Below are 27,509 nucleotides of genomic sequence, written 5' to 3'. Positions count from 1 at the left end.
ACATCTTAGAAAAAATAGATCTCTATGTTCACCTGGCGCATCTGTAGCACATAAATTAGGGAGTGCTCTGACCCCCGCCCATGGAGCCCACACACTGGGAAGGAGGGGGACCCAGTCCAGGGAGGAGTGCAGGCCCTGTCCCCCGGCTCACGGTGCCCTGGGCCTCCCTGCCTCCCGGCCTCCATCCGGGCACCCAGCAGGAGGAAGGCGGTGTCGGCAGGATTGGGCCTCAGGAGGCCCCGTAGAAGCCATACTTACAACACTGTCACCGAACAAGTCACTTCAAACCCAGGGCTTGTAATCCCACGAGGTAGCAGCCAAGGAGACCCCGAGCCTCTGCTTCCTCCACGGAACAGCAGCCTTCCCCTCGATCGATCAGAGCCACGGCCTCGAGTCCACGCATCTGACTTGGGTCCACTCAGACCCTCAGTTCCGGCTCCCGACCTCCTCCTCCTCCTCCTCCTCCTCCTTCCGGCCACTGGAGTTCTTGCCAAACTTGTAGACAAGCTGCCGGCCGTCTGCGCGCTCCAGGATCTCCTGTTTGTAGTGGTATCTCAGGGCCCGGCTCAGCTTCTTGTTCGTCATGCCGCTGTTTTCCTTCTCCCGGCCCCACTGCGGGGCCATGGCCTCGGAGTGCAGGAACCTGAACACGCCCTCCTGCCGGTTCTCCCTCTTCATCAGGCCCTCGTTTAGCTCCAGGCTGATAAGGATGTCTGGGATGAACTCCCACAGGTGTGTGCCCTTGGGGGCGTGCTTGCTCCTCCGGCCCCTCCACGCTGTCCGGAGACTCTCTGCTTAGCTTCCGGGGCCGCCCCACTTCTGCTTCCCGTGCTTGGGGTCCCCCTTCTTGTAGTCAGCGAAGTCTGCCCTGGAGAAGAGCTTGCTGTCCCTGGGGCCCAGGTCTACGTGGCTTCTCCCCGAGTCTTGGAGGAATGGGAGCACCCAGAGGCACCAGTCCCTGCAGTGGAGCCGGTGGAAACATCAGAACTGCCCAGAGATGAGGGGCGGGGGGCGTGTGTGTGAGGGAAGAACGATGTACTGGGCTGCATATTGGGGCGTGCTGTACTGTCTGTTCCTGGAACAGACAGATAGGAAGGTACTGACATCAGGTCAGGCCTTGAGATATGGTCTCATGGTCCCTCCTCAATATACCGTGCTCTCTGTTCCAGGAAAACATAGATAGGAAGGTGATAATGCTATACTGTGTCGGGAACAAATTGTGTAAACAAGGCTTTGTAACTTTGTAGTTTTTGCAAATAAATAGGCTGTAACGCTTGCAGTCATTGCTGCAGTTCAGCCTTTGCTTTGGCGGAGTGCTGGGACTGTAGACAGCTGGCCAGCTTAATAAAGGTTCCTAAATTTAAATTCTGAGTCGGTGGTCTATCTCGCTGAGCCAACCCATAACATTTGGAGGCCCCAGCGAGATACCCAGCAGGGAGGAGAGGGACCCCTTATTTAGGGCTGGAGGCTCTCCCCCAGCAGGGGTGAGAGGGACCCCTTGTTTAGGGCAGGAGGCTCTCCCCCACTTGTCACCGGGCACTCAGCGAGATACCCCACACCTGTGGAGAACGACTACCAAGGAGGCCTCCACTCCACCCAAAACTTTCAATTCAGAAACTGAGCCATCTGGACTCTCGAGAGAGGTAAGGACCGGTCGTTAAACTGGAATTTGGACGTCCCACGGAAGGACCTATACGGAGGGCTGGACACAGCGGTACTCCTGGTCCTGACCCGCGGCCACGATGGTGGCCGGGGTCCCTGGTTTGTGCGGCTGTAGGCTGCACTGGGTTTGTCTGTCTGATATTTGTTTGTCTTGGTGTTTATCATAAAAAAGTTGTTTGCCTCTGTGTACACCCTGCTGCAATGTTTTTTGAAAAATTTTCAGGACTTCAAGGAGCGAGCTGCAGGTTCCGGGCAACCTTAGGTTGCATTTGGCTGATTTATTTTGTCTTTGTTCTTTGTTGTCTTTGTCTTTGTCAAATGGGTTAGGGTCAGTCGTCATCTTCGACCCCCTATCAGTCAGGGCCACTCCAAGTGAGTGGAAGGGGAGCTTGATCACCTCCTGGGAAGCCATAGAGCTCCCTTAGACAATTAGTCAGGAATTGGTTGGATTGTTTAAACTCTGAATAAACATTTGGTAGAAGTCAAAAACTCGGACTGTCTGGTATATGAATGTAAGTATGAGAGTCTGTGTGAAGCGAAAGCTACTTTGATTTATTCTTCTTTCTGTGAACGGGAGTGGCCCACTTTCCAGGAGGGGTGGCCGGATGCAGGGTCTTTTGATCTGACCACTGCCTACCTGGTCCATTATGTCATATACGGCCGCCCAGGGCATCCTAATCAAATTCCTTATATTCAGGTTTGGGTTGACATATTGTCCAAGAAACCCTGGTGGATGAGGGCTTGCCTCCCGAGGGGAAAATTGGGACAGAGACAGACAGTCCTCTTGGCTTTGGCCCAGAAGGACAACACTCCCCCTGTTCTCCAGGGTCCAAGTGAGGAGGCACTCCCCAGGGTCAGGCCTCCCCCATATGCTTCCCCACCCGCCGGCCCGACGGTGGCTAAAGACCCTGGCCCGGAACCTCTGCCTCCTCCACAGCCGGTTCCCTTTCCTCCGAAAACACCAGTCCAGGACCCGGTTTCGTTCTCCCCTCCTCACACTAGGCAAGGGACAGCATATGGAGAGAGAGAGGGAGAGGGGGAGAACCTGCAGGACCCAGCGGCATCCGCCAGCCCTGCAGTTCCTATGCTGCCACTACGGCAGGCAGGCCCTTTAGATTTGGGTCCAGATGGGCAACCTTTCATGGTCTATGTCCCCTTTTCTACCAGTGACCTGTAAAATTGGAAGAACCAGAATCCTTCTTTCTCCCAGAACCCATAGGGGTTACTCTCTCTTTTAGAGTCTGTGTTTTTTTTTACCCATCAACCTACCTGGGATGATTGCCAACAGTTGATACAAACTTTTTTCACTTTGGAGGAGAGAGAGTGAGTCAAGGCAGGAGAGTGAGTCAAGGCAGAAGGAAGGAGATTTGTACTGGGTCCGGATGGGCAGCCTACCTCTGACCAGATAGGTTAGAGGCTGTGTTTCCCTCCAGGCGACCTAACTGGAATCCCAATAGTGAGAGGAGAAAGGAGGTTCTCGATCGGTATCGCCAGACTCTATCGGGCGGGCATCTGAGCTGCTGCTCGGAGACCCACAAACCTCTCTAAGGTGACAAAGACAGTCCTGACCCTAATGCCCCGGAAAGTCGAAGGGCTGTCATTGTAGCATTTGTTTCCCAGTTGGCCCCAGATATTAGAAAAAATTGCAGAAGTCAGAAGGCTTTGAGGGGAAATCAATCTCTGAATTGGTTGAGGTGGCCCAGAAGGTTTTTAACAATCGGGAGGACCCGACTACAGGTTTAAACTCCCGGATGGCCAAGGTCCTCCTGGCCCTAAATGAGGAAAAAGGCCCAAGGGGCCAGAGAGACAATAAGAACAAAGGAAAGCCTTACGGGAGAAAAAAAGTCCGACCACGGCTTGGGGAAAATCAGTGTGCACTTTGCAAACAGGAAGGACACTGGAGAAGGGAGTGCCCTAACCGTGTGGGGGAACCGACTCCCGTGCTGGTGGAGGAGGTGGATTAGGGTTGTCAGGGCTCAGCTGGCCCCCAAGAGCCCAGGATAACTCTGACAGTGGGGGGCCAAAAGGTGGACTTCCTTGTGGACACGGGAGCCACCTTCTCTGTTCTGCAACAGCCAGTGGGTCCGGTCTCTAAGACCAAAATCGCCATCAAAGGGGCAACTGGAAAAGTGAAATCCTACCCATGGACTAAAGGTCGGATCAGCGACCTAGGAAACGGTTCAGTGACTCACTCATTCCTAGTAATGCCAGAGTGCCCTTACCCTCTGCTAGGCCGGGACTTGCTGAGTAAATTACGGGCGACAGTCTCCTTTGAGGGGCCAGGACCTGAGGTCAAATTACAAAACCCAGGGACTGCAGGGATATATCTCCTCACGCTGCCCTTACAGGAGGAACATTTACTACATGAGGAGGAGCCAGGGGAAGTCTCCGCAGATGCCTATCTCCAACAACTAAGACAGGATATCCTGGGAGTTTGGGCAGAGGACAATCCGCCAGGGTTAGCTAAACACCAGCCTCCAATTGTAGTCCAGCTGACCAGCAGTGCCACCCCAGTCAGAGTCCGGCAATATCCAATGAGCCAGAAGGCAAGAGTGGGAATTGCCAAGCACATTAAGAGGCTGAAAGAGGCTGGAATCTTGATTCCTTGCCAATCTGCTTGGAACACTCCCCTGTTGCCAGTACAGAAACCAGGGACTGAGGATTTCAGGCCGGTGCAGTACTTAAGGGAAGTAAACAAGAGGCTTGAGACTATCCATCCCACGGTTCCGAACCCTTACACTCTTCTCAGCCTCCTCAAGCCAGAACACCGGTTCTATACTGTTTTAGACCTAAAGGAGGCCTTTTTCTCCCTTCCCCTGGCAAAGCAGAGTCAACCTATTTTCGCCTTCAAGTGCGTGGACCCGACAGAGGGAGAGTCTGGACAGTTAACTTGGACTAGGTTGCCACAAGGGTTTAAGAACTCACCCACTCTGTTCGATGAGGCCCTAAACCAAGCCCTCCGGGAGTTCCGTCAGGACCATCCACGGGTGACTCTGCTCCAATATGTAGACGACCTCCTACTGGCCACGGAGGAGGAACAGGACTGTAGACAGGCCACTCGAGAGTTGCTGACCACCCTAGATCATTTGGGGTATCGGTCTCAACCAAGAAAGCTCAGCTATGCACTACCCGAGTAACATATTTGGGTTACAACATGGAAGGGGGTAGGCGAACTTTATCCAGTAGCAGAATAAAGGCCATCTTGTCAATCCCAGGCCTACCACCAAAAGGCAAGTCCGGGAGTTCCTCGGGGCAGTGGGTTATTGCAGGCTATGGATACTAGGTTTTGCAGAAATTGCAAGACCACTCTACTCTGCAACGGGGGGAAAGGAGGCTGCCCTGGTCTGGACAGAAAAGGAAGAAGAGGCTTATAAGAGACTGAAAGAAGCCCTGGTAAGCGCCCCGGCACTCGCCCTGCCAGACCTAACCAAACCCTCCCAGCTATATGTAGCTGAGAACAAAGGGGTGGCGAAAGGGGTCCTCACACAACCCCTAGGACCATGGAAATGCCCCGTAGCTTATCTCTCTAAGAGACTTGACCTGGTGCCTCGGGATGGCCCAACTGCTTGAGAGCCATTGCAGCCACCGCCCTCCTGGTAAAGGAAGCCTCAAAGCTAACCTCTGGCCAAAATCTCCAAGTAGTTGCTCCGCATGCACTTGAGACCTTATTAAGGAGCCCCCCCCCCCCCCCCCCGGAGAAATGGATGTCCAACGCCCGCATTACCCAGTACCAGGTGTTACTGCTAGACCCACCACGAGTCAGCTTCCTGAAAACAGCTGCCTTGAACCCGGCCACACTCCTCACTGACGGAGGCAGAGCCCCTTTGCATGACTGCGAGGAGGCATTGACTGCCCTCACTTTCCTCCGAGAGGACCTTGTGGACCAGCCCCTGCAGAATCCGGATGAGACCCTCTACACGGACGGGAGCAGCTTCGTAGAGGAAGGGACCCGGTATGCGGGGGCGGCAGTGGTGACACAAAAGGAGGTTCTCTGGGCACAGGCCTTAGGACGAGGCACCTCAGCCCAAAAGGCAGAACTTACAGCACTCACTCAGGCCCTCCATTGGGGAAAAGGAAAAAGAGTGAACATTTTCACAGACAGTCGGTATGCTTTCGCCACTGTACAGGTGCATGGGGCCCTATATCAGGAAAGAGGCCTCCTGACCTCAGGAGGAAAGGACATTAAAAATGCTTCTGAGATACTTAACCTCCTGGCAGCCATATGGGGGCCAAAAGAAGTGGCAGTAATTCATTGCCGAGGGCACCAGAAGGGTGATAGTCCCGAAGCACAGGGAAATCAACTTGCAGACCAAACCGCCAAGGACGTGGCTAAAAGACCAGTAGGGCCCCTAGAAGTTCTCGTAGCCCTGCCAGCACGAAGGCTCCCAGAGAAGCCTACTTATGTGACAGGGGAGCAGAGGCTAGCTGTGAAACTAGGGGCCCAGGAAGGAGAGGCTGGATGGCTAATCCTGCCAGACGGAAGGCCTATAGTGCCAGAAGCCCTGGGGCAGACCATCGCTTCCCAGACCCACCAGAGCACCCACCTGGGGGGAACGAAGCTATCAGAACTACTGGGAAGAGAATTTTACATCCCAGGGCTCCAGAAAATATCCCAAGATGTAACTAGGAGGTGCCAAGTGTGTGCCCGGATAAACCAAGGGCCCCCTGTTGTGGCCGCGCCGGGGCAGCGATTCCGAGGACAGAACCCTGGAGAACACTGGGAAGTGGACTTCACCGAGATACCAGGAGGACAAGGAGGGTATGAATACTTGCTGGTTTTCATTGATACCTTCTCTGGCTGGCCTGAGGCATACCCAACCAAGGCAGAGACAGCACAGGTAGTAGTTAGAAAACTCCTCACTGAAATTGTCCCCCGGTTTGGCCTGCCACTATACATGGGGTCTGATAATGGCCCAGCGTTCATCGCCAAAGTTACACAATCCATAGTTAAGGCCCTGAGGGTTACCTGGAAATTGCATTGTGTCTATAGGCCACAAAGTTCTGGACAGGTAGAGAAAATAAATCGAACCTTAAAAAAAAACATCAACTAAATTAAAATTAAAAACTGACAAAAACTAAATAAATCTCCTTTCTTTTGCTCTCCTCAGAGGTAGGTGCACTCCATACATAAAGGAACTCACCCCTTTTAAAATTATGTTTGGCAGGCTACCACCTCTTCCTCCCCGCCTAAGGGAGGAAGAGCTTGCCTGACTGTCTACCCGAAATTTGCTTAAGTCCTTACAGGCTTTGCAGAGCAGCGCCTCATCGGCACGATGGGTGGTGAGAGCCTTACGGGAGGAGGACGACCTGAGATCCAGTCCAACACAGCCTGCCTTCTCTCCGGGAGATCTCGTTTGGGTGAAGCGTCACGACCCTGGCAGCCTGGAACCTAGATGGGATGGACCCTACCAGGTGGTGCTGAGCACTCCAACCACCATCAAAGTCGCAGGAAGGAGGCACTGGATCCATCGTATGCAGGTTAAGAAAACGAACAACAGCGTCGAGGGATGACGGGTCCAGAAGACCAGAGACCCGTTGAAGGTCAGACTCACTCGGTGTTCTTCCTAACTCTCCTCATCTGCCTGCAGCCGGGACTGGGAAATCCCCATTCGGCCAGAAATTACTCTTGGGAGGTCACACGTACTATTGATGGGACTGTTACAGGCTCTGTTGTTGGAATAGGGGCGCCTGTCATCCCAACAGATCTCTGTAAACTGTTTGGAGAAAACTGGGGAAATTCCCGTAGCAAAACTGCATCGACTGGGTATGGCTCCGGGGGCCATCCCCGGGTCACCAAAGCCAGGGGTTACGGGTGCGGAGACCTAGCCCTAGAGCAAGAATTGTGGCACACTCGACATTATGTCTGCCCCTGGGAAGGGGGTAGTAACTGTGGAGGAGAGGGTAACTTCTATTGTGCCTCTTGGGGTTGTGAGACCCTAGCCCCATGGAAAAAACCTTCCACCGACAAGGTCCTCCGTCCAAACAGAGAGGTTCGGCCTGGGGCCCCGAAGAAGAACTGCACGATCGGAAATTGTAACCCCGTCCTCCTCATGCCTCTCGCCTGGCGGACTGACCAATGGGAAGGGGGAAAGACGTGGGGACTCAGACTCTATGTAAGCGGCCGAGACCCTGGCCAGCTCTTCACCATTCAACGCCGGACTCTTCCCCGGCGGTTCAACCCGATTGGCCCCTTGCATCCCCTAGACAAGCCAGAGAGGCCGAGCCAGCCACAGCACCCAGCCCCTGGGTCACAAAGCTCTGGGAGCCCCAGCCCTACTCCACCTGCAGCCACGACCTCGCCAGCCCTTGGGACCTACAACAGCTTTTGGATACAGGCTGTAAAGTTAATGGTTTTATACACCCAATATTCCAGAATCTTAGAGGAGGATGCTGAATCAAAGATTTAATTCCCAATAAGACCAGCAGGGAGATGTGGAGAAAAAGGAACACTTGTGCACTGCTGGTGGGAATGCAAACTGGTGCAGCCACTATGGAAGACAGTATGGAGTTTCCTCAAAAAACTGAAAATGGAACTCCCATTTGACCCTGTGATCCCACTTCTAAGAATATATCCCAAGAAACCAGAAACACCAATCAGAAAGGATATATGCACCCCTATGTTCATAGCAGCACAATTCACCATAGCTAAGATCTGGAAACAGCCTAAGTGTCCATCAGTAGATTAATGGATTAGAAAACTGTGGTACATCTACACGATGGAATACTATGCTGCTGTAAAAAGGAAGGAACTCTTACCATTTGCAACAGCATGGATGGAATTGCAGAGCATTATGCTAAGTGAAATAAGCCAGTCAATGAAGGAAAAATACCACATGATCTCACTCATTCATGGATAATAGAGACCATTATAAACTTTTGAACAATAATAGATACAGAGGCAGAGCTGCCTCAAACAGATTGTCAAACTGCAGCGGGAAGGCCAGGGAGGGTTGGGGGGCAGGAGGTAGGGGGGTAAGAGATCAACCAAAGGACTTGTATGCATGCATATAAGCATAACCAATGGACATAAGACACTGGGGGGAAGGGGAGGCTAGGGGACTGTCTAGGGCGGGGGGAAAAATGGACACATATGTAATACCCTTTGTAATACTTTAAGCAATAAAATAAAAAAATAAAATAAAATAATAAAAAAAGACCAGTAGGGAATGTACTGGGCTGCATATCGGGGCGCGCTGTACTGTCTGTTCCTGGAACAGACAGATAGGAAGGTACTGACATCAGGTCAGGCCTTGAGATATGGTCTCATGGTCCCTCCTCAATATACTGTGCTCTCTGTTCCAGGAAAACATAGATAGGAAGGTGATAATGCTATACTGTGTCGGGAACAAATTGTGTAAACAAGGCTTTGTAACTTTGTAGTTTTTGCAAATAAATAGGCTGTAACGCTTGCAGTCATTGCTGCAGTTCAGCCTTTGCTTTGGCGGAGTGCTGGGACTGTAGACAGCTGGCCAGCTTAATAAAGGTTCCTAAATTTAAATTCTGAGTCGGTGGTCTATCTCGCTGAGCCAACCCATAACAAACGACAGTTGTAGAAGCTGGGCTGCCGGTCATCCTCCTGCATCTCCAGGCCAAAGGGGCTGCCCTGGTCAAAGGGGCTGGGTTCCCCCAGCATCTCCTGGAACGAGGTGCTGTCCTGCTCCAGGAGATCGATGGTCCAGCTGAGCTCGTCCGGGAAGCTGCATGTGGGGTCCCACACCCACAGCTGGGCATAGAGCTGGTCCCCCAGGGGCCCGAAGACCAGCCGCAGCTCCTCGGGCGCGCAGTTGCAGAGCGCAGCCCCGTCCATGTCGCAGCGAGAGAAGTCGATGGTGCTGGCGTCAAACTTGTTCTTCTCCACCTGGTAGCTGATCCAGTCGAGCACCTGGGCCTTCGACCAGAACTGAGGCTGCTCCCGCGACCAGCTGGCCTTCTCTGGGCCCTCGGGCGGCATCTGGGGGTTGCTCAGGGACAGCATTTGGTCGTAGGCCCCAAAGGCAGCGGCAGCGGGGGGGGGGGGGGTGTGCAGCGGGGCGGCGGGGTCCTCCGGGCTGTACATGGTGCTGAAGTAGTTGCTGATCTCACAGATTACGGCCATAGGGCTCCAAAGTGGCAGTGCGGGTGCATGTGGCGGGCAGGCGGGCGGGATGGCCGGACCGCATGCACCAGTAACGCAGGAGGCAAAAGCTCAGCAGGCTGTCCAACCCTCCACTCTTTAAATCGTTTTTCACTACTTTCCCTGCCTGGAAGCTCTCACCACTCCCTTAGTTCTCAGGTGCTTCTGGTTTTCTAAATCAGAATCTATATTTTAAGAGGTCCCAGACATCCCAGGTTTATGGATCAAAAGACTTAATATTGTTAAGCTATCAATACTCCCCAAAACTAGTTTCAATGCCTATCAATAGCATAGCTAGTTTTTTGTTGCTTTTTAAGAACGTTGTAAGCTTATCCTAGAATTCACATGAAAATACAAGGGACCCAGAGTAGCCAAAACAATCTTGAAAAGAAGAATAAAGTTGGATGACTCATACTTCCCTATTTCAAAATTTCCTACAAAGCTACAATAATCAAAACAGTGTTATTCTAGCATAACTTTAGCCATATGGTCTTACAGAATACAATTAGGAGTCTAGAAATAAACTGATATATCTATGGTCAATTGATTTTCAACAAATGTGCCAAGACCATCCAATGGAGAAAGAATAGCTTTCTCAATTAATGGTGCTGGGATAACTGGAAATCCATATGCAAAAGAATGAAGTTAGATCCATACCTCACATCTCATACAAAAATTAACTCAGTAAAAATCAGAGACCTTAAGGTACCCAAATGTAAGAGCTAAAACTATAAAATTCTTAGTAGAAAACCTAGATGTAAATCTTTGACCTTGAATTAAGCAATAGTTTCTTAGATATGACATCCAAACCTCAACAAAATAAAAAAATAAATAAGTTGAGCTTTTAAGAACTTGTGTTCTTCAAAGGACACAGTTAAGAGAGTGCAAAGACAACCCACAGACTGGGAGAAAATATTTGTAAACTGTATATCTGAGAAGGCACTTGTATCTAAAACATACACAGAACTTATACAACTCAACAATAAAAAGACAAATGATTCTACTTAAAATAGGGCAAAGGATTTGAATAGACATTTCTCCAAAGAAGATATACAAATGGCCAATAAGCGCATACAGAGATGTTCAACAGCATTAGTCATTAGGGAAGTGCAAATTAAAACCACAATGTGATACCACCTTACATACACTTAAGTCAACTAAAAAAATAATTTTTATACAGACAATAACAGTGTTGGAACCCTCACACATTGCTGGTGGGAATGTAAAATGGTCCAGTCATTTTGGAAAACATTCTGACAGTTTCTCAAACTATTAAAGTTATCATGACCCAGAAATTCTATTCCTAGGTATATACCCAAGAGAATTGAAAATATATGTCTACACAAAAACCTTACAGAGATGTTTATAGCAAGATTATTCATAGCGCTACAAAAAAGAAAACAACCCAAAAGTCCATAAACTGATGAAAGGATAAATAAAATGTGGTATATCCATGTAATGAAATACTGCATGCAACACTATTTATTGCAGCTTTATTTAAATAGAGAAGAAAAACTTTTTCTTAATCTTCACTAGGACTTGCTATGACCATTATTGAGTACGATCTGGCAGTACACAGTGTGAGCTTAGATGATTGTGGCACTTGCATTGTATAAACTCTTGTGGAGTACTCACCCATGCTACATTCATAATGCAAATTAAGGTATTTCTCTGCAGGAAATGTGCAGTGATTCCAATCTGTTATGTCTGTATACAGAAGGAATAGACTTGGGATAGACCTTGTGACTTCTCACACACTGTCTCAAATAAAGAAGCCATTGCAAATCTCTGAAAATCTTCTGCAAAGACTGTAAAAAAGGCAAACAGACCGAACCACAACCAAGAAGCTGCCATGAGTTTTCAAGTATGTTTGTATTTTATGAATGAAGAGTCACATTCTGATAGAAAATCCAAGAGGCATTTTTCCAAGCTACAAACAAAAGGAAGTAAAGAGACACAATGCAGGAATCCCACCAGGAGGCTCAGAGATAACTTACAAATTTTTCTTAAAACACTATGAAAATTTTGGGGCCATACACAAAATGCTAGAGCAATGAAAGTAGGTTTTTTTAAAAGGATGAATGTTAAAAACATTATATTAAGTAAAAGAAGCCAAACACAAAAGGCCACATATGGTAGGATCCCATCTATTTGAAATGACCAGAATAGGCAAATCCATAGAGACAAAAAGTAGATCAACGATTGCCCTTCCTGAAGGGAAGCAGATTGGGCACTGAACTGCTCCTGGGTAAGGAACTGCCTTTTGGAGTGCTGAACATGTTCTGAAACTAGATTGTGGTGTTGTCTGCCTCCATGAATATACGTATTACAAACTATGGCGAGCTGGTGTGGCTCAGTGCTTGAGCATCAACCTATGTACCAAGAAGTCAAGGTTAGAGTCCCTGTCAGGGCACATGCCCAGGTTGCAGCCCAACCCGATCCCCAGTGTAGTATGTGCAGGAGGCAGCCGATCTATGATTCTCTCTCATCATTGATGTTTCTCTCTCTTTCCCTCTCCCTTCATCTCTAAAATCAATAATATATATTAATATATTATTATATATTAATATATTATATATTAATTAATATATATTAATATATTATATATTATATATTAATTAATATATAATAATATATATAATATATATTTTAAAACCATGGAAATGTTCACTTGCAAAAGGTGAATGTTATAGTATATACATTGTATCTCATCAGAGCCTTTTTAAAAAATGTTCTTGAGACACTCAGCACAGAGTAACCCAGGTTTCCTGCCTGGGGCTCACATGGAACGTAGAACGCTGCACCCAACAATGCCCTCCTGTAGGGATTCCACATTCCACGCCCAACGCCGGCTCTTAACCGACCCTACTGCCTGTTCTACCTCAAGCGGGCAGACCAGCTGCGGCTCAGCTCCCAAGTTGTTCACTCTGGGTAAGGCTACCTAAGTCACTCACCCTGGGTAGACTCGGAGGACCCCGTCGCCGCCGCCTCGCCCAACGCCGCTGTTGCCTCCGCAGCCCCCGCCTCCGCGCTGCCTTGGCTTCTCTGGTCCTGGCACCTGAGCCACCAGCCATGACGACCCCGCCGAGACGCTCACAAGCACTGGGCAGCTACCACCCTGCCTGCGAGGCTGCTGTCGACCACCAGATACAACTGGAACTCTATGTCATCTATGTGTACAAGTCCATGGCCACGTATTTCGAAGAGAACCAGGTCACCTTGAAGTACGTGGGCAAGTTCTTCTTGGGACAGGCCGCCCAGATGAAGGAGCACGCGGACAGGCTCATCCGCCTGCAGAACCAGCGCAGCGGCCAAACCCGCGTGTACCAATGCAACATCGACACACCTGACTACAACTACTGGGACAGCGGCCTGAAAGCCCTACAGCATGCCCTCGACCTGGCCATGAACGTCAACCAGAACCTGCTGTATATCCACCAGCTGGCCATGGCGAACAACGACACCCGCCTGACGGATTTCCTGGAGAACAACTGTGTGCATGACCAGGTGAAATCCATTCAAGAGCTCAGGGATCATATCAGCAACTTCCCTGTGTTCCCGAGTACCTCTGAAGACAGCCTGGTGGAGAATCTCTTTGACAAGCTCTCCCTGAATGACAAAAAGAACTGAATTGAACTTGGACTGCTTTCCCACGGCCGGAGGAGAGGGGTGGGGGTGGTGACTTCCTCTGGTCACGTGATGGGAATGCATGTAGCAATGTTGCCCTTCTGGGTTTTAACATCTTGCAATACAGTTCTTGGCTCCTAAATCAAGTTCTCTGGTTGGTTGGTGTAAAACCCTCGCCTTTTAGGTTTTATAAAGGTATCCCAGAGTCTCTCCACCCACCAATCCCCATGTGCAGCTTGGGATCTCCACGGATGGCGGGAGGAGATATTCCGTGGGACCCTGGAAATCACAAAACTAATAGTGTGGTATATGGGGGTGGGGTGAGGTGGATGGTCTGGGGGCCTGGTGAATGTGGGTGGATATGCATAGAAGTATTTTTAAGAATGGTCTAGCCCGGTATTGGTGGTTCACTGGTTGAGCATGGACATATGAAGCAGGACGTCATGGTTCAATTCCCGGTCAGGGCACATGCACGAATTGGGGGTTCAATCTCCAGTAGGGGGCGTGCAGGAGGCAGCAGATCAATGATTCTCTAATCATTGCTGTTTCTCTCTCTCCCTTTCCCTCTGTCTTTGAAATCAATTTAAAATTTTTAAAAAATAAAAATAAAATTGTCTAGAATTTATCATAGTAGTTGCCTCTGGGGAAGGAGAGAAGAGAATGGGATTGGGCAAGGATTAAAATAAGGGGGTGGGTCTTCAACTTTACCAGAAATGTTTTCATTCAGCTACACGTATGTTAATGTATGTTGATTCTGAGTAGCAAGCTGGGAGCCCTGGAAGCAACATGGCAGAGTGCCTCTTTGACAAGCTCACCCTGGGCAACAGTGATCATAGGAAATGAAGCTTGGACTGGCTTCCCTATAGACACAGAGTTGATAAACTAAAACGGTAACAATGACACTTTGCGAGTCCACGTTCTTTTCTTTACACTATTGCATTTTGTTTTTATAAGAATCTCAAGAAGTAAAAAGGACAGGTGTCATCACCATGTCTTTACCAATACGAAAAAAGGAGGCCACGCAGGGACTAGTAAGGAGGTCTGGAATGCAGACATGAACGTGGATCTCTGATGCCACATTTCTGTTCTATTTTTCCTGTTAGCCCACAGGTGTATCAATGGGTTAAGCAAGACTGGGTGGGTTTACTGGGTATACAGCCAGATAGCCAGCCCCGGGAGGGAGGGAAATCCCCAACACTCTTAAAGACAACCCTGATCACTACATTCTCCCCTAATTACAGGTGTGCCTTCCAGCCCAGGGTGGGGATGGCCTCTAAACCTCAGCCAAAATGCTTCTCATATGAAATCAACCTTCAGAATTAGCAACAGAATGTAGAAGCGGTAGCAGGCCACCTCACAGGAAGGCAGCCCACACCTGCACACCTGACTTCCTCTGTTCAGGCTCTCTCTCCCACACAGGCAGCAAGATTTTGCCTGAGTTGGCACTGAATACCTACAAGACCTCAGAACTGGAAATCCCCAGAGTGAAGATGGCTTCACCCAGATGGCTTCACTGTCACTGACTTCTCTCCAGACACAATAGGTAATGGGTGTGGCTGAAAAATACACATGTGCTGCCTCCAAATCCAGCTCATCTAGACAGAGAAACCCGGTGTTTTTCCCATGCACAGGGTACAATAATCTATATACCGAATCATTGCCTGTTGAGGTCTCTTTAATTGGATCTAAAGACACCCAGTCTGGCTCCGTCTTGGCCACTGGGCCCCTCTTTATCTCATCTTTTCCCTTCCTGTGATTCAGAGGGATTCCCCAGGATAATGCAGGGAAATCTACTTAGCATGACATCCTCTTATTTTACCTGGGAAAAAGGATTTCCTCACCTGCAAGACTCAAAGAGAATTGTGATTACACTCCAGGGCCTATTACAAGCCACTACTTGTAGTATCACATTTCCCAGCTTTTCTTCCCTGCCAGGGAAGTCAAGATGCAGCAGCAGCTCAATTGTTTCTCCCCTTGTTCTCCAGCAAGACAAAAGTAAATGTTCTAAATCCCCCCTTTTAGGTTAAAACACCCATTTAAATATGTGGGGCAGTGGTGGAAAGAAGTGAGAAACATTCAGATTAATGAAGTGGGCCCCGTTGAACTTTCCAATGTCTTGACTTTGTCCATCCATGTAAGTTTCCTCACTTTCCCACCCTCCATTGCCATAAACCTCTCAAAGGGCTGAGCAAACTTCTTCTTCTTATTTTCCTTGGGAAAATGGATTATTCTAATAAAACTTTAGTTTTTCAAACATGGCCACAGAGGCAGGACCTCGTGTTTAATACACACACAGACTTATGGATTTTTTAAAATATAAACCAAAGTTCACGAAAATTTTTTTCCACTAATTGTTTTTGTAATCCCATTAGCACAGGGACTTTGGCAGCAGGTGGGAGTGAAGGGCAGCTCAGGCTGCCACTGGGCAGTCACTGGGCATAGGAGGAGAGCACCAGCCTGGGAGTAGCTTCACTCACACATGCAGGAATACTCACCTACTGGTCAGCCACACCACACACACAACACAGATGCAGATGTCTACCCAGCATCAATCACAGCCCTGTAGTGATGTGCTCCACTCTGGGTAAGCCCAATATGTGAAAACCCAGAGTCTGTAACAACCAACCAAAGGCTCCCCTGAACACTGGAAGTCAGTCCTGCAGTCAGTGCTGGGTTGCCGTGGCGACCCAGCACTGACTGCCAAGGGGGCTGTGGATCAGGCCTGGAGAGAGGCCCGGAGAGAGAGGCAGGATCTGATCAGCAGCCTCTGTGGCAGCTGTTGATCAGCTGTTTCCTCTCTCTCTCTGGGCTTTGCCAGCAGCTGTGCCTCTGTTTCTCTCCTGGGGGCTGTTGATCAGCCTGCCTCTCTGATCAGGCCTGGAGATAGGCCCAAAGATGCTGACTGGCATAGAAGCTGACCAATCAGAACCAAATCTGGGTGAACTGTGAGGAGCCAATGGCTGCCTAGGAGGCAGAGCTTTTGATGTTGACTGGCATAGAAACCAGCCAATCAGAACCAAATCTGGGTGAACTGCGAAGGCAGAACCTAAGGTAGGGGCTGAGGAGGGGTTTTAAGGGCAACAGCTGTTTGGTGTAAGGTGTAAGAAAGTGGTTCAATTTTTTTAATAACTGGTTTGGCAGTATAGTACATATGGCTGGCTATCAGTCCAGATATAGGGGTTATGTATTTTTGTTGGCCAAAAACATCTCCTCCTACTAAAAAAGCCCCCCCCCCCCAATTTAAGCAATCCTTTCCTATATAATCTAGCTATACTAATAAAAGGGTAATATGCTAACTAGACCGGGTCAACCAGCCATCTTCCAGATGTCCAACTTCCTTTTGGACAAAGCCATGGTGGTGGGGGCTGAGGCAGAGGCAGTCGGGGGCAAGATCAGGCTGGCAGGGGAGGGCAGTTGGGGGTGACCAGGCTGGCAGGGGAGGACTGTTGGGGACAAGCAGGCCAGCAGGAGAGGGCAGTAGGGGGTGTGACCAGGCCAGCGGGGAGGGCAGTTGGGGGCGAGATCAGGCCAGCAAGGGAAGGGCAGTTGGGGGTGACCAGGCCGGCAGGGGAGGGCAATTGGGGGCATTAGGCAGGCAGGCAGGTGAGTGGTTAGGAGCCAGTGGTCCTGTGAGAGAGATGTCCGACTGCCAGTTTAGGCCTGAGGGGTCCCAGATTGGAGAGGGTGCAGGCCGGGTTGAGGAACACCCTCTAGTTAATAAATAATGGTATAAGAATATACTATTGTGTTTCTCTTACAACTATAAACCTACTTTTACCCTACCCTGCATATTCTTTTGTTGTTGTTGTTGTTGTTCCAGTCTTAAGGCTTTCTCATATTCCAATATAGCTTTTAGAGCTACATCAGTAAACCAGGAAGAAAGAAAAAAATTGTTCCAGATTTGGCTATTAGAAACCCTTTTAATTGGCTTTTGTGTGCCTTTGACATACTCTCATCAGTGTGTGTGTGTGTGTGTGTGTGTAGCAGTTCCTGACTTTCTGGCACTACAAGATGCTCTAAGCTCATGATGCATTTCCTTTGCCTCAGCCACTTCTCTAGAGAGCCCTAATTCCTGTTATTGGATAAATGGTAATATTTAGAAACTAAGATCCTGGCAAACTAGTGAGTTTTTAACTGGACAAGTGCTCATAAAATTCTATTATTTCTGGTCTTTCTTAAAAATATTGACTGGGCCCTGTTCCCATGGGAACCTTCATATGGAACCGAGTTTCAGCTGCCACCTTAAGGCAATTACTTTCTTCAATTCATCATAAGTACATGCCATTTAAGAAATATAGCTTAGGTGCCCAAATGTGCCCTTTAGTGATTTAAAGTACCTGCTGGGCTCTGCAGGTACTAACTTTTGTGTTGTTGTACCTAGATTTTTCTGTCTCAAGCATCATGGAAAGTGAAGGAGTCTATAGCTTGGATGAGTCCTATCCCTTGGGTTGGTGTGCTCTTGTACCTCTGGGCCTCTGATGGTATTTGGGAGGTGAAACTTAGGTTCTTGGGCTCTCTGTTTCCTTGCTTATAAGTAAAAATAACTCAACTTACAGCTCAATCTACAGGTGTCTTTGTCAATGTCTTTCCCCCTTATTGGCCAAAGCATTCAGCTATTTTTACCTTTTTTTATCATTCCATATCATGATAACAAATTACTTTGATATTTTGTAGACTTTAAATACAATACCAGGCAAGATATATAAGAAGTGACAGACCAAAAGTCTCAGATAAAACTAAGATGCTTGAATCATGCTTTTTACTGAATGATTTAGAACAGTGAGACTCGAGGAGAGGGAGAGGGAGAGGGAGAGGGAGAGGGAGAGGGAGAGGGAGGAGAAGGAGATGGAGAAGGACGGAGGGAGGGGGAGGGAGGGAGGGAGAGGGAGAGAGGGAGAGAGGGAGAGAGGGAGAGAGAGAGAGAGAGAGAATGGATATGCCATCAGGATGGAAGGACCATGCAGCCTACATCCTGTGTCATGCAGTGTTCCCATGCCCATGTCCATTCTCTCCCTACTGTTTTAGTCTCCCCCACTTTGTATGGTTATCAGGACAAGTGATAAAGTTGGCTAGAGCCAATATACACCTGCTCTGTCAGAGAGACCCAGGGACAAGTCCTAGTGTACAGGGCAACGGACATGTAGGACCAGATTTGGTGTCACCAATGGGTAACTGTTCTAAGGTTGTAACAAGTGTCATCAATATGTAGTGTCTACTTGATCCTTTTGTTCCTTCCTATTCAGAACATATTCTGCCTACTTTATCAATCTCTAATAAGTATCACAAGAATTATCTATACTTCATTTTGTCTATATTTGTTTTTCTTCTCTATTGCACAATATCCTTAAGTAAACAGCAAACAAACACTTCCTCATCATCTAATCTATTCTTCAGAAATAAATTGGCCAAGAGAGGTGGCATGAATCTTTTGCAGGGTATTGTTAGGTTGGATCCTGTCATGGCTCTGTTGACTGAAACCTTTGTGGCCCATCTCAATAATCATCTAGAAATTCTCTCAAGAGCATTTTCTTCAAGTACCTTGACTCCTTAGCCCCAAGTGCCTTGAGGAAATCACTCTCTTTGGTGATCTGGAAAGGGAAGAAATGTAATCATCCGAAAAGGGGGACTCTCTGATCAGTTGCTCCACCTCTGTATTGGGTCTGATACAATAGATTAGGTCCAGGGGTCTCTTGAAGGAAGAAAGGTAGGGACAGGAGATCAATTTCTTAAGCTAAGAGTTAATGGAAAGTTGAAGGTATGAATACATAGGGTGTAGACATAGATGCAGAGAGTTTTAAGAAGCCTTTGGAAGTTCATTGAATAGCTATTTATGAGAACAAAAAAAAAATGGACGCAGCATGGGACTGGTTAGGTGTAGTCCTGAAAATGCAATATTAAGCAGTCATTAAAATTAAGTTTGCTTACCAGACTTATTGTGGTTATTTTATCATAAGGAATATAAATGTTGAGTCACTATGTTGTACACCTGGAACTAATATATTATCTGTCAACTATACATTAAAGAAATTTTATTTTTAAAATATGTTTTTATTGATTTCAGAGAGAGGAAGGGAGAGGGAGAGATAGAAACATCGATGAGAGAGAAACATCGATTGGCTGCCTCCTGCATGCCCCCTACTGGGAATTGAGCCTGCAACCTGGGCATGTGCCCTGACTGGGAATTAAACTGTGACCTGGTTCACAAGTAGGTATGTCAACGATACTTTAATAAAAATAATAAAATTAAGTTTTCTCAGACAAGTACAGCCTTGCCCATTAGGAGAGTAGTCAAGAAATGGCTCAAAGCCAGTAAATCCAAGGACCAAAGAAAAGCAAAAAACCCCATCCCTATTTTTAGAAAGGGAATGACCAGGTGTCCTTCTGGTGAAGACAACTGTGTGCTTCACAACCAGGCATTTAAACCACCTTCCCTCACAATTTGTTCTGAAAGGATCTTTTCTTCACAAAGAATTTCCTCTGATCAGAAAGAACCACCACTATTTTATCTGGAGGTTACCAATAGGAACTGACTGGAAAAGAACCTACTGGAAAAGGCGATAAAGAAAACTAGAAGTCTGAAGTGTTTGGGATCGGAGTGAAGGAAAGAATAGTCTATTGATATAAAAAAAAAATCATGATCTCGATTACTGTCTGAGAGATGGTGAGCTTTCAGCTGAACCCTGAGAGAAGGAGAAGAGCTAGCTCGACAAATGTGAAGGGGAAAACAACATGAGATAGACGCCCAGATCATGGCCTGCAGGAACCAAGGATAAAGGCAAGAGAGGGAGTTCATCTGGCATTAAGGGCAAAAGGTGTGTAACTCAAGGTGAAATGATAAAAGATGAAGTTTGGGAGACAGCTTAAGGCCAAGCATGGAGTTTTTATGTTTAAGTAAAAGGCATTTGGAGGAAACAGCAGCTTTGGGTCTTCACTTCAGGAGAGGGTTGATAAATCCCTTCCTGGAGAGATCCTGGGATGCTGAGGGTGCCCAGTGATGGATACCTGGGATGAATATTAAAACGGAAACCAATGACCTTGTGTTTGAAGAGGCAGAGAAAGCATTCTCTCTAATCAGGTTAGTGCAGTGGTCGGCAAACTCATTAGTCAACAGAGCCAAATATCAACAGTACAACGATTGAAATGTCTTTTGAGAGCCACATTTTTTTAAACTTAAACTATATAGGTAGGTACATTGTTATTAACTTAATTAGGGTACTCCTAAGGCTTAGGAAGAGCCACACTCAAGGGGCCAAAGAGCCGAATGTGGCTTGTGAGCCGCAGTTTGCCGACCACGGGGCTAGTGGCTTCAAAAAGTTCTGTATAAGGTCTCGCTGTCCTTTTCCTTTTCATACTAGAGTTTGACTATTGTTGCAATTGGCTGCTTTAGAAGCGTGTGAGTCCAGATGTCAGAATGTCAGAAGCCCCTGGTGGTGCCGGCCCAAGTATTTTAGAGCAACATCAAAGAGATGCAGGGTTGTACCTTTCCTCTCAGAGAAAGAACAAACTCAGCTCTGGTACTTTTTGCCTCTCTTTAGAAACCTTCACTGTTTTTGTCAGATAATTGGAAGAAGGAAGTTTATCAGCAACCCCTAAAGTTTAAAAGATGCGAATGTAGCTTAACCAACCAATCATTCCTGGGGAATGCACATGTATCACGACAGAACCAAGGAACAATGGTGAGGTTGTATGGTGTAGCATTTAGTCACCTGACTCACCTAACAAAATATGACCACTCTCCCCAGACCTCCATGTATTCATAGGAAGATCTGAAGAGGGGTCTTTTGGAAATTCCCCAACCTCCAAAACTGATAGCCTCACCATCACTGTCTGCCTTGAATCCACGAGGTCTAATTTGAAATTGCCTTTTATCTCTGCTTATGTTTGTCACTATAAGAACAAGTCCTCTGCCCCAGTTTCCTGGGACACGCCTCATCCTCCACAGTCTAATCCTCATAAGGCTCTCTGTGAACTTCCCTTTTTCTGTCCCCTTTCTGTTGACCTTCCCCAACTTTTTAATTTCTTCCTCTGTGCTATTTGGAATTCATTATCAGCACCATCTCCTATGTTCTCAAACTCTTACCTGAACACTCCCTTTACCTTCTCGCGCTCACTGCAATCTGAAATTCCTCTAAAGGCACTACTTTCCCTGTAGTGATCCTCTTCCCTTCATGCCAAATGAACTCCTTCTCTTGCCTTCGTCCTTGGTTCCCACAGGCCCTGATCTGGGCATCTATCTCATCTATCTCATGTTGTTTTTCCCTCCACATCTGTCGAGCGAGCTCTTCCCCTTCTCTTAAGGCACTACTTCCCCTGCAGGCCTCTCAAGCATCCTTATGCTCCCCCCCCCCCACACACACACATACAGTATCACTGGGCCTGAAGGTAAGGCAGGTGTTCTCCTTCCTTGTCGATACTTCCAGGCCATTCTTTCTCCTGTCCCTCATCCCTTAAATCTTCCAGTCTAAAAAGCAATGCTACCATATTATGCTCCCCTCTATCCCTTCTTGTTTCGGTTGTCTAGGGATCTCCACTCCACATTTCTTGACTATTTTAGCTCCTGGCTGATGGCAATCTTCTCCAATATTAGTCCTGATCTAATTCTTGGTCATTTCAATATCCACATAGATGATCCCTCCACAACTTTACCTCTTACTTTTTTGCTTCTTCTCCTCCCATGATCTTGTCCTCTAATATATTCAGCCACTCATTGCTATAGTCATATCATAGACCTTGGTCATCTGTGATAAAAATTCTCTCTCTGTAATCTCTAATTCATGTATCAGACTCTTTGACCACAATCTCCTCTTTTTCTAGTTCATTCTCTCTAGTGTCTTGATGACAAAAACCTTTTACAGTAACTCCTCTGGGAAATCTAATCACTTGGTCCAACAACATTTTCACTGCATCTCAACTCTTTGATCTCAGGTTCAATCCCATGGTAAATGATGATAATTATTTTCTTGTATACATTTCCACCTGACCTGACCCTCTTGTTATACTTGGGAAAAACAACCTAACCAAATCATTTCTCCCCTATACTAGACCTATACCCATTCAGTTATATGTGGCTACAGAAAACCTCAACCATACTAAGTGCACTTAAACTTAATGAGTATAACTTTTAAGTGGGCCCTTAGTACTTCCAACAATCATACAATCTTTCCCTATTCTTTCTCTCCTACTCTTCTTGTCCATCATTCATATACTAGAGACCTGATGCATGAAATTTGTACAAAAGTAGGCCCTCGCAGCCACAGCTGATGCGCAGCCCAGTGGCCCCGCCCCCTGCCCACTGGTCATTCTGGAAGGTTGTCTGGAAAGTTGTTCTGGAAGGTCATTCTGCTGTCTGGTCTAATTAGCATATTAGCTCTTTATTATATAGGATTCTCCTCTAATATCTGTAAGCTTTTGCTACATAGCAAGCCATCCCAATATATATTTGGCTTAAAGCAGTAATTATTTTATTTGCTTATTAGAGGCCCGGTGCATGAAAATTCATGCGCTGGGGGTAGGGGGGGGTGTCCCTCAGCTAGGCCTGCCCCCTCTCACAGTCTGGGAGACCTCACGGGATGTCCTACTGATGGCCTAGGCCCACTCCCCATGGGGAGTAGGCCTAAGCTGCTGTCTGGCCTCCCTCTGCAGGAAGGCAACTGGCTGATCAGCCACCGGGGCTCACGGCTGCCTGAGCCCACAGCTGCCATAAGCCCATGGCTGCCATGAGTCCCAGGCCTCACAGCCACTGTGGCTTTGTCTGGATGGACGTCTGGAAGACGTCCACCCTAATTAGCATATTATTCTTTTATTAGTACAGATGATTTTGTGGATCAGGATCAGTTGGGTAGTTATGGACTCAGTGTCAGTCATGTAACTGTGGTCATTTGGTGACTCAAATGCTGGCTGGTTGGTCTAAAATGGCAGTTGAAGAAAGGGCATGACTTAAAAAAAGGTGACATGAGAGGTAGATGAATTCTAGGCAAGAGCCATAATGTGAGGTATTTTTAGGAACAAGTTGTAGGGCAATTTGAATGGTATAGCGGAGCCATATGTTACAATATAATATAGTGGGAATATGGTAAATGCATAGGAAGTGTCATGTTTGGAATTATCATAAAGCACGATCAAGCCCCAGGTCCACCAGATGTCCAAAAGAATATATGAAACCAGACGAGTTTGACAATATGATGAGCTTTCCTTATGCATTTTGGTTCTTGCATTTACTCCTCTTACTAAATTACATATTATTTTCTTCATTCTAAATTCTGTATAGGTTTAAGAAATTAAAAGTGTTGTGCCAATAGATTTTTTTTCTGATTTTAATAGTTTCATCAAGAGCATAATTCTGGCTTGTTGGATTTTTGCTCTGCTATTATGTTTCTATCACACCGCTTCCTCTGGTTATTTATACCTCATCTATAGCATTCAGACATTAAAACAAAAGCTTTTGAAACTTATGTGAGAAGTTTAAAGGAAGAGCTCCCTATATATTGTAAAAACAGACAAGGTCACTGCTTAGTCAACCTTTCTTACAAAAGAGTTTAGTGATAACAGCTAAATTAGAGCTCTGATCAACCACAACTCATGATGGGCTCTGTTGATGGGTGCCCTTGGTAGACCTGAAAGTGATGTCCTAAGAAATTATTATACTGATGTTCCATAAGCCAAAATTGTATCCAAAGATGTAGCCTCTTGATCAGTCCACATGTTTGACTTCTTACTCTCAGTCACGATCTCCAGTGTATCTATCATACTCCCAGTGTGTATGTGGTTATTCCAGTGTAGGTTTAGATACACAAAGTCCTTCATTATTGAGGCCCATACAACCTTAGAAAGATATACTCAAGCGTACAAACCAATGAATACTTATTTAAAAGCTATATGGAGAAATTTAGGACTACATATGATTTATTCATTCATTCATTCAATATTATTTATGAGGACTTTATTTTGGTCAAGTACTGTGCTAGATGCTAGGTCTTCTACCCTCAAGATGTTCATGCTTTAGTAGGAGAGACCAACATTCCAATTATTATGTAAGTGCTATAATCGAATTAATTACACACAGATAACTGAAATGTTATTCTGACTTGGAAGTGGTGGGTGTTTTGGAAGCTTCCTGGGGTGTGATAATACCTGAAAGAAATTTTGAAGACTGAATAACAGATGTTGATAAGAAGGAACAGGGGAATATACTGCAGGTAGAGAGAGTGGTGTGGGCCACAATGGACCTTCCCATGTTCAGAGTTAAAGTGGGGGAGGAGAGGGCAGATAGTAAGAGGAGAGGAAAGATGCTGGAAAAGCAGCAGGACAAATCAGAGAAAACTTAACTGTTCAACTACAAAGTTTTAATCATGTGTAAAAAGCAATGGGATGTCACTGCTGAAGTTATTCACTGAGTGATCAGATTTTCCCTTCAGAGCACAGACAAAAGTGGAAGATCAATTAAGCATCTAAGCCCTGGCCGGTTTCGCTCAGTGGATAGAATGTCGGCCTGCGGACTGAAGGGTCCCGGGTTCGATTCTGGTCGTGTGTACCTTGGTTGCGGGCACATCCCCAGTGGGGAGTGTGCAGGGGGCAGCTGATCGATGTTACTCTCTCATCGATGTTTCTAACTCTCTATCCCTCTCCCTTCCTCTCTGTAAAAAAAAAAATCAATAAAATATTTTTAAAAAATTAAGCATCTAAGCATGGCTGAGGGTGGAGTTCTGGGATCAATTAGGGGACTGTTGAACAGAAATGGTGAAGTCTCAACTAAGAGAAAAGCAGTAAAGAGGAGAGGAAGGAGTAATGTTGAGAGCTGTTGAAAACCAGAAACTATAGTTCTTGGCGACCAGGTGGGCAGTAAAGGAAAGAAAAGGATTTTAAAGATAATGTTTAGATTTTTTAGCTTTGGACATTTGGGAATAGGGTGACATCATCATCATCATCAGAGAACAGGAAACACAAGAGGAAGAATGGGGACCTTGGGAGAAAGTAGGGACTCTTCTCAAGTTCAAGATGTCATGGGACATCTAGGTGAATCTGAAAATGGAATGAAATATGGCAATTATATATTTAGGCCCCATAGAATTAAAGGTGTGGGGTAAACTTTACCACCCCTAACTCCCTTCTGCCTATGTACATCCTCGCTCCTTTATTACAAAAAAAAAAGGCCTCCATCTGAATGAGAGGAGAATAAAGACAGAAGGCCTCATGGATTGTGTAGAAGGTGGGTGTGGACTGGAGGAAAGACAGGGATCTGAACAGACAGAGGGGAGAAGAAAAGGCAGTTCAGGGAGGGAACACACCACCAACAAAGCTAGAACACTAGTACCAAGCAAGGCAGAGCACGGGGTTTAAGATGTAAAGAAGAGGAAAATGAGCATGACCAAGAGGCGCTGTATGGAAATCCAGGATGGCACTGGATTTCCTAATGAATGTATTCTCTGGATGGATGCTAGAGAGTGTAGACTTCAAAGAATCAGCAGGAAGAAGCCACGGTAGGAGTTTGAGCATAGGAAGAACATTATAAGAATGAGTTGCTTCTTGATTTCGGTAATATGTTCTGGAAAAAGCATCCAGGAGAAAAGGCATATATAATAGGAAGCAAAGAGATCTGCCCAAGAGGTGACTGGGGTCTTCCAGAACCTCTGGCTGCTTTGTAAGGGGGAGAAGAACTTCCTGGGGTTCTACTGGCACAACTCTTTCCTGTCAGGAATACGGACGGCAACACCTGGGGGACTGGGATTGAAGAAAGTCACACTACACACTCTTTCAAAGAGGTCCAAGCTATAGCCCTCGTGAAGAAGCAAGAAGAGCTCCATGAGTATTTTTTTTTCTTTTAGGGACATACAGAAGCAAATAAAAATAAATCTTGTGGTAATGACTATTTTTACTCAATTACACATGCATTACTAAGTGTCACTAATCCCTGAGGTAGAAGGTGTGATTTTCTGAATCTGCTGCTGTGTTGAGATGAGAGAAATTGCTCAGTGTTGATAACACTGTTGGATGTTACTAATGTAATTACAGTTTCTCAGACTGGTCTCAAAAATTAAGGTTCATCTATTTTCTATTTTCCGTTCCCTTTGGGGAAAATAATAATAATGTATAAGCTTGCTTGATTTGGCTTTACCCCCAGTTTTCATGACATTTTTATTGTGTCTTATAGGAAATGGATTGATTTTTTTCAACTTGTCTTTGAAAATGTTATTTACACAAGGAGACTGAATGGGCTTAATTTGTTTAGTCTCCCAAAGTGATGCTTCTAAGTGGGTCATGATAATCTAGTAAATATATTATGTGAATAGAGGTGGTATGAATAACCGAAAAACTTATTCATAGCGTGCAGAGAACAAAAATGGATAAAAGGAAGTTGGCTAACAAATAGAACTGAAATGTTAGAAGAAAGATGGACCTAAGGTGTTCATATTAGTTGTCCCATTAAAACACAATGAAAATTTAGAGAATTTCTATGTATCATTAGGGCTTCACTGTTGCTGTTGTGGTAGTTAAGTAGATACAGAAGTGGCCCAACATAAGTAATGTAAAGTTCTCCTCCTTGCTTCTTTGGGCATCATAGACTGTTGATCTTTCTTTAAAATATATTTTATTGATATTTTACAGAGAGGAAGGGAGAGGGATAGAGAGTGAGAAACATCAATGAGAGAGAAACATCGATCAGCTGCCTCCTGCACGCTCACCACTGAGGATGTGCCCGCAACCCAGGTACATGCCCTTGACCGGACTCGAACCCGGGACCCTTCATTCTGCAGGTCAATGCTCTATCCACTGAGCCACACCGGTTAGGGCTAGACTGTTGATCTTAACTGAATTTCTGCTTCAGAGAATTGTAAAGTACCATTATAAAATTTCAAATGTTTCCCATTTCTTGTCCTTTATCAGGGTCTCTAACATAGCTTCCACATTTAGTCCATTGTTAAAACAACTTTAAACTTCCTAACTCATTATTATTGTGTGTGTTGCAACTGCTGATAACCATAAATTAAGTAAATTTTAAAATACTTTGTAAAGGAAATGTCAATGATCGGAGAAACAACTGTCTTAAATGACAGCTTTAGGCATGTAAAATTCATGGATAGACGGAAAGGCTATAAGCACGTACAATGTA

At 46.3% G+C, this 27,509-nt stretch overlaps 1 protein-coding gene and 1 pseudogene across 2 annotated transcripts; one reads left to right on the top strand and one right to left on the bottom strand.

The window, feature by feature from the left end:
• Nucleotides 1-426: 426 nt before the first annotated feature.
• On the bottom strand, nt 427-9,775 carry LOC308512146 (ETS-related transcription factor Elf-3-like; annotated as a pseudogene). Its single transcript has 2 exons — nt 9,201-9,775; nt 427-1,038 (listed from the first exon to the last, which is right to left on the bottom strand). The product of its transcript is annotated as an ETS-related transcription factor Elf-3-like (transcript).
• A 3,072-nt stretch (nt 9,776-12,847) lies between these two features.
• LOC308511541 (ferritin heavy chain-like) lies at nt 12,848-13,405 on the top strand (the record flags this gene model as incomplete). Its single annotated transcript, XM_081081563.1, has 1 exon — nt 12,848-13,405. The coding sequence occupies one exon, from the start codon at nt 12,848-12,850 to the stop codon at nt 13,403-13,405; it is 558 nt and encodes a 185-aa protein (XP_080937689.1).
• Nucleotides 13,406-27,509: the final 14,104 nt, after the last annotated feature.

The sequence above is a fragment of the Myotis nattereri genome (genome assembly GCF_964212035.1).
Source record: "Myotis nattereri genome assembly, chromosome: X".
Classification (NCBI taxonomy): domain Eukaryota; kingdom Metazoa; phylum Chordata; class Mammalia; order Chiroptera; family Vespertilionidae; genus Myotis; species Myotis nattereri.
This window is presented reverse-complemented; position numbering and strand designations above follow the sequence as displayed.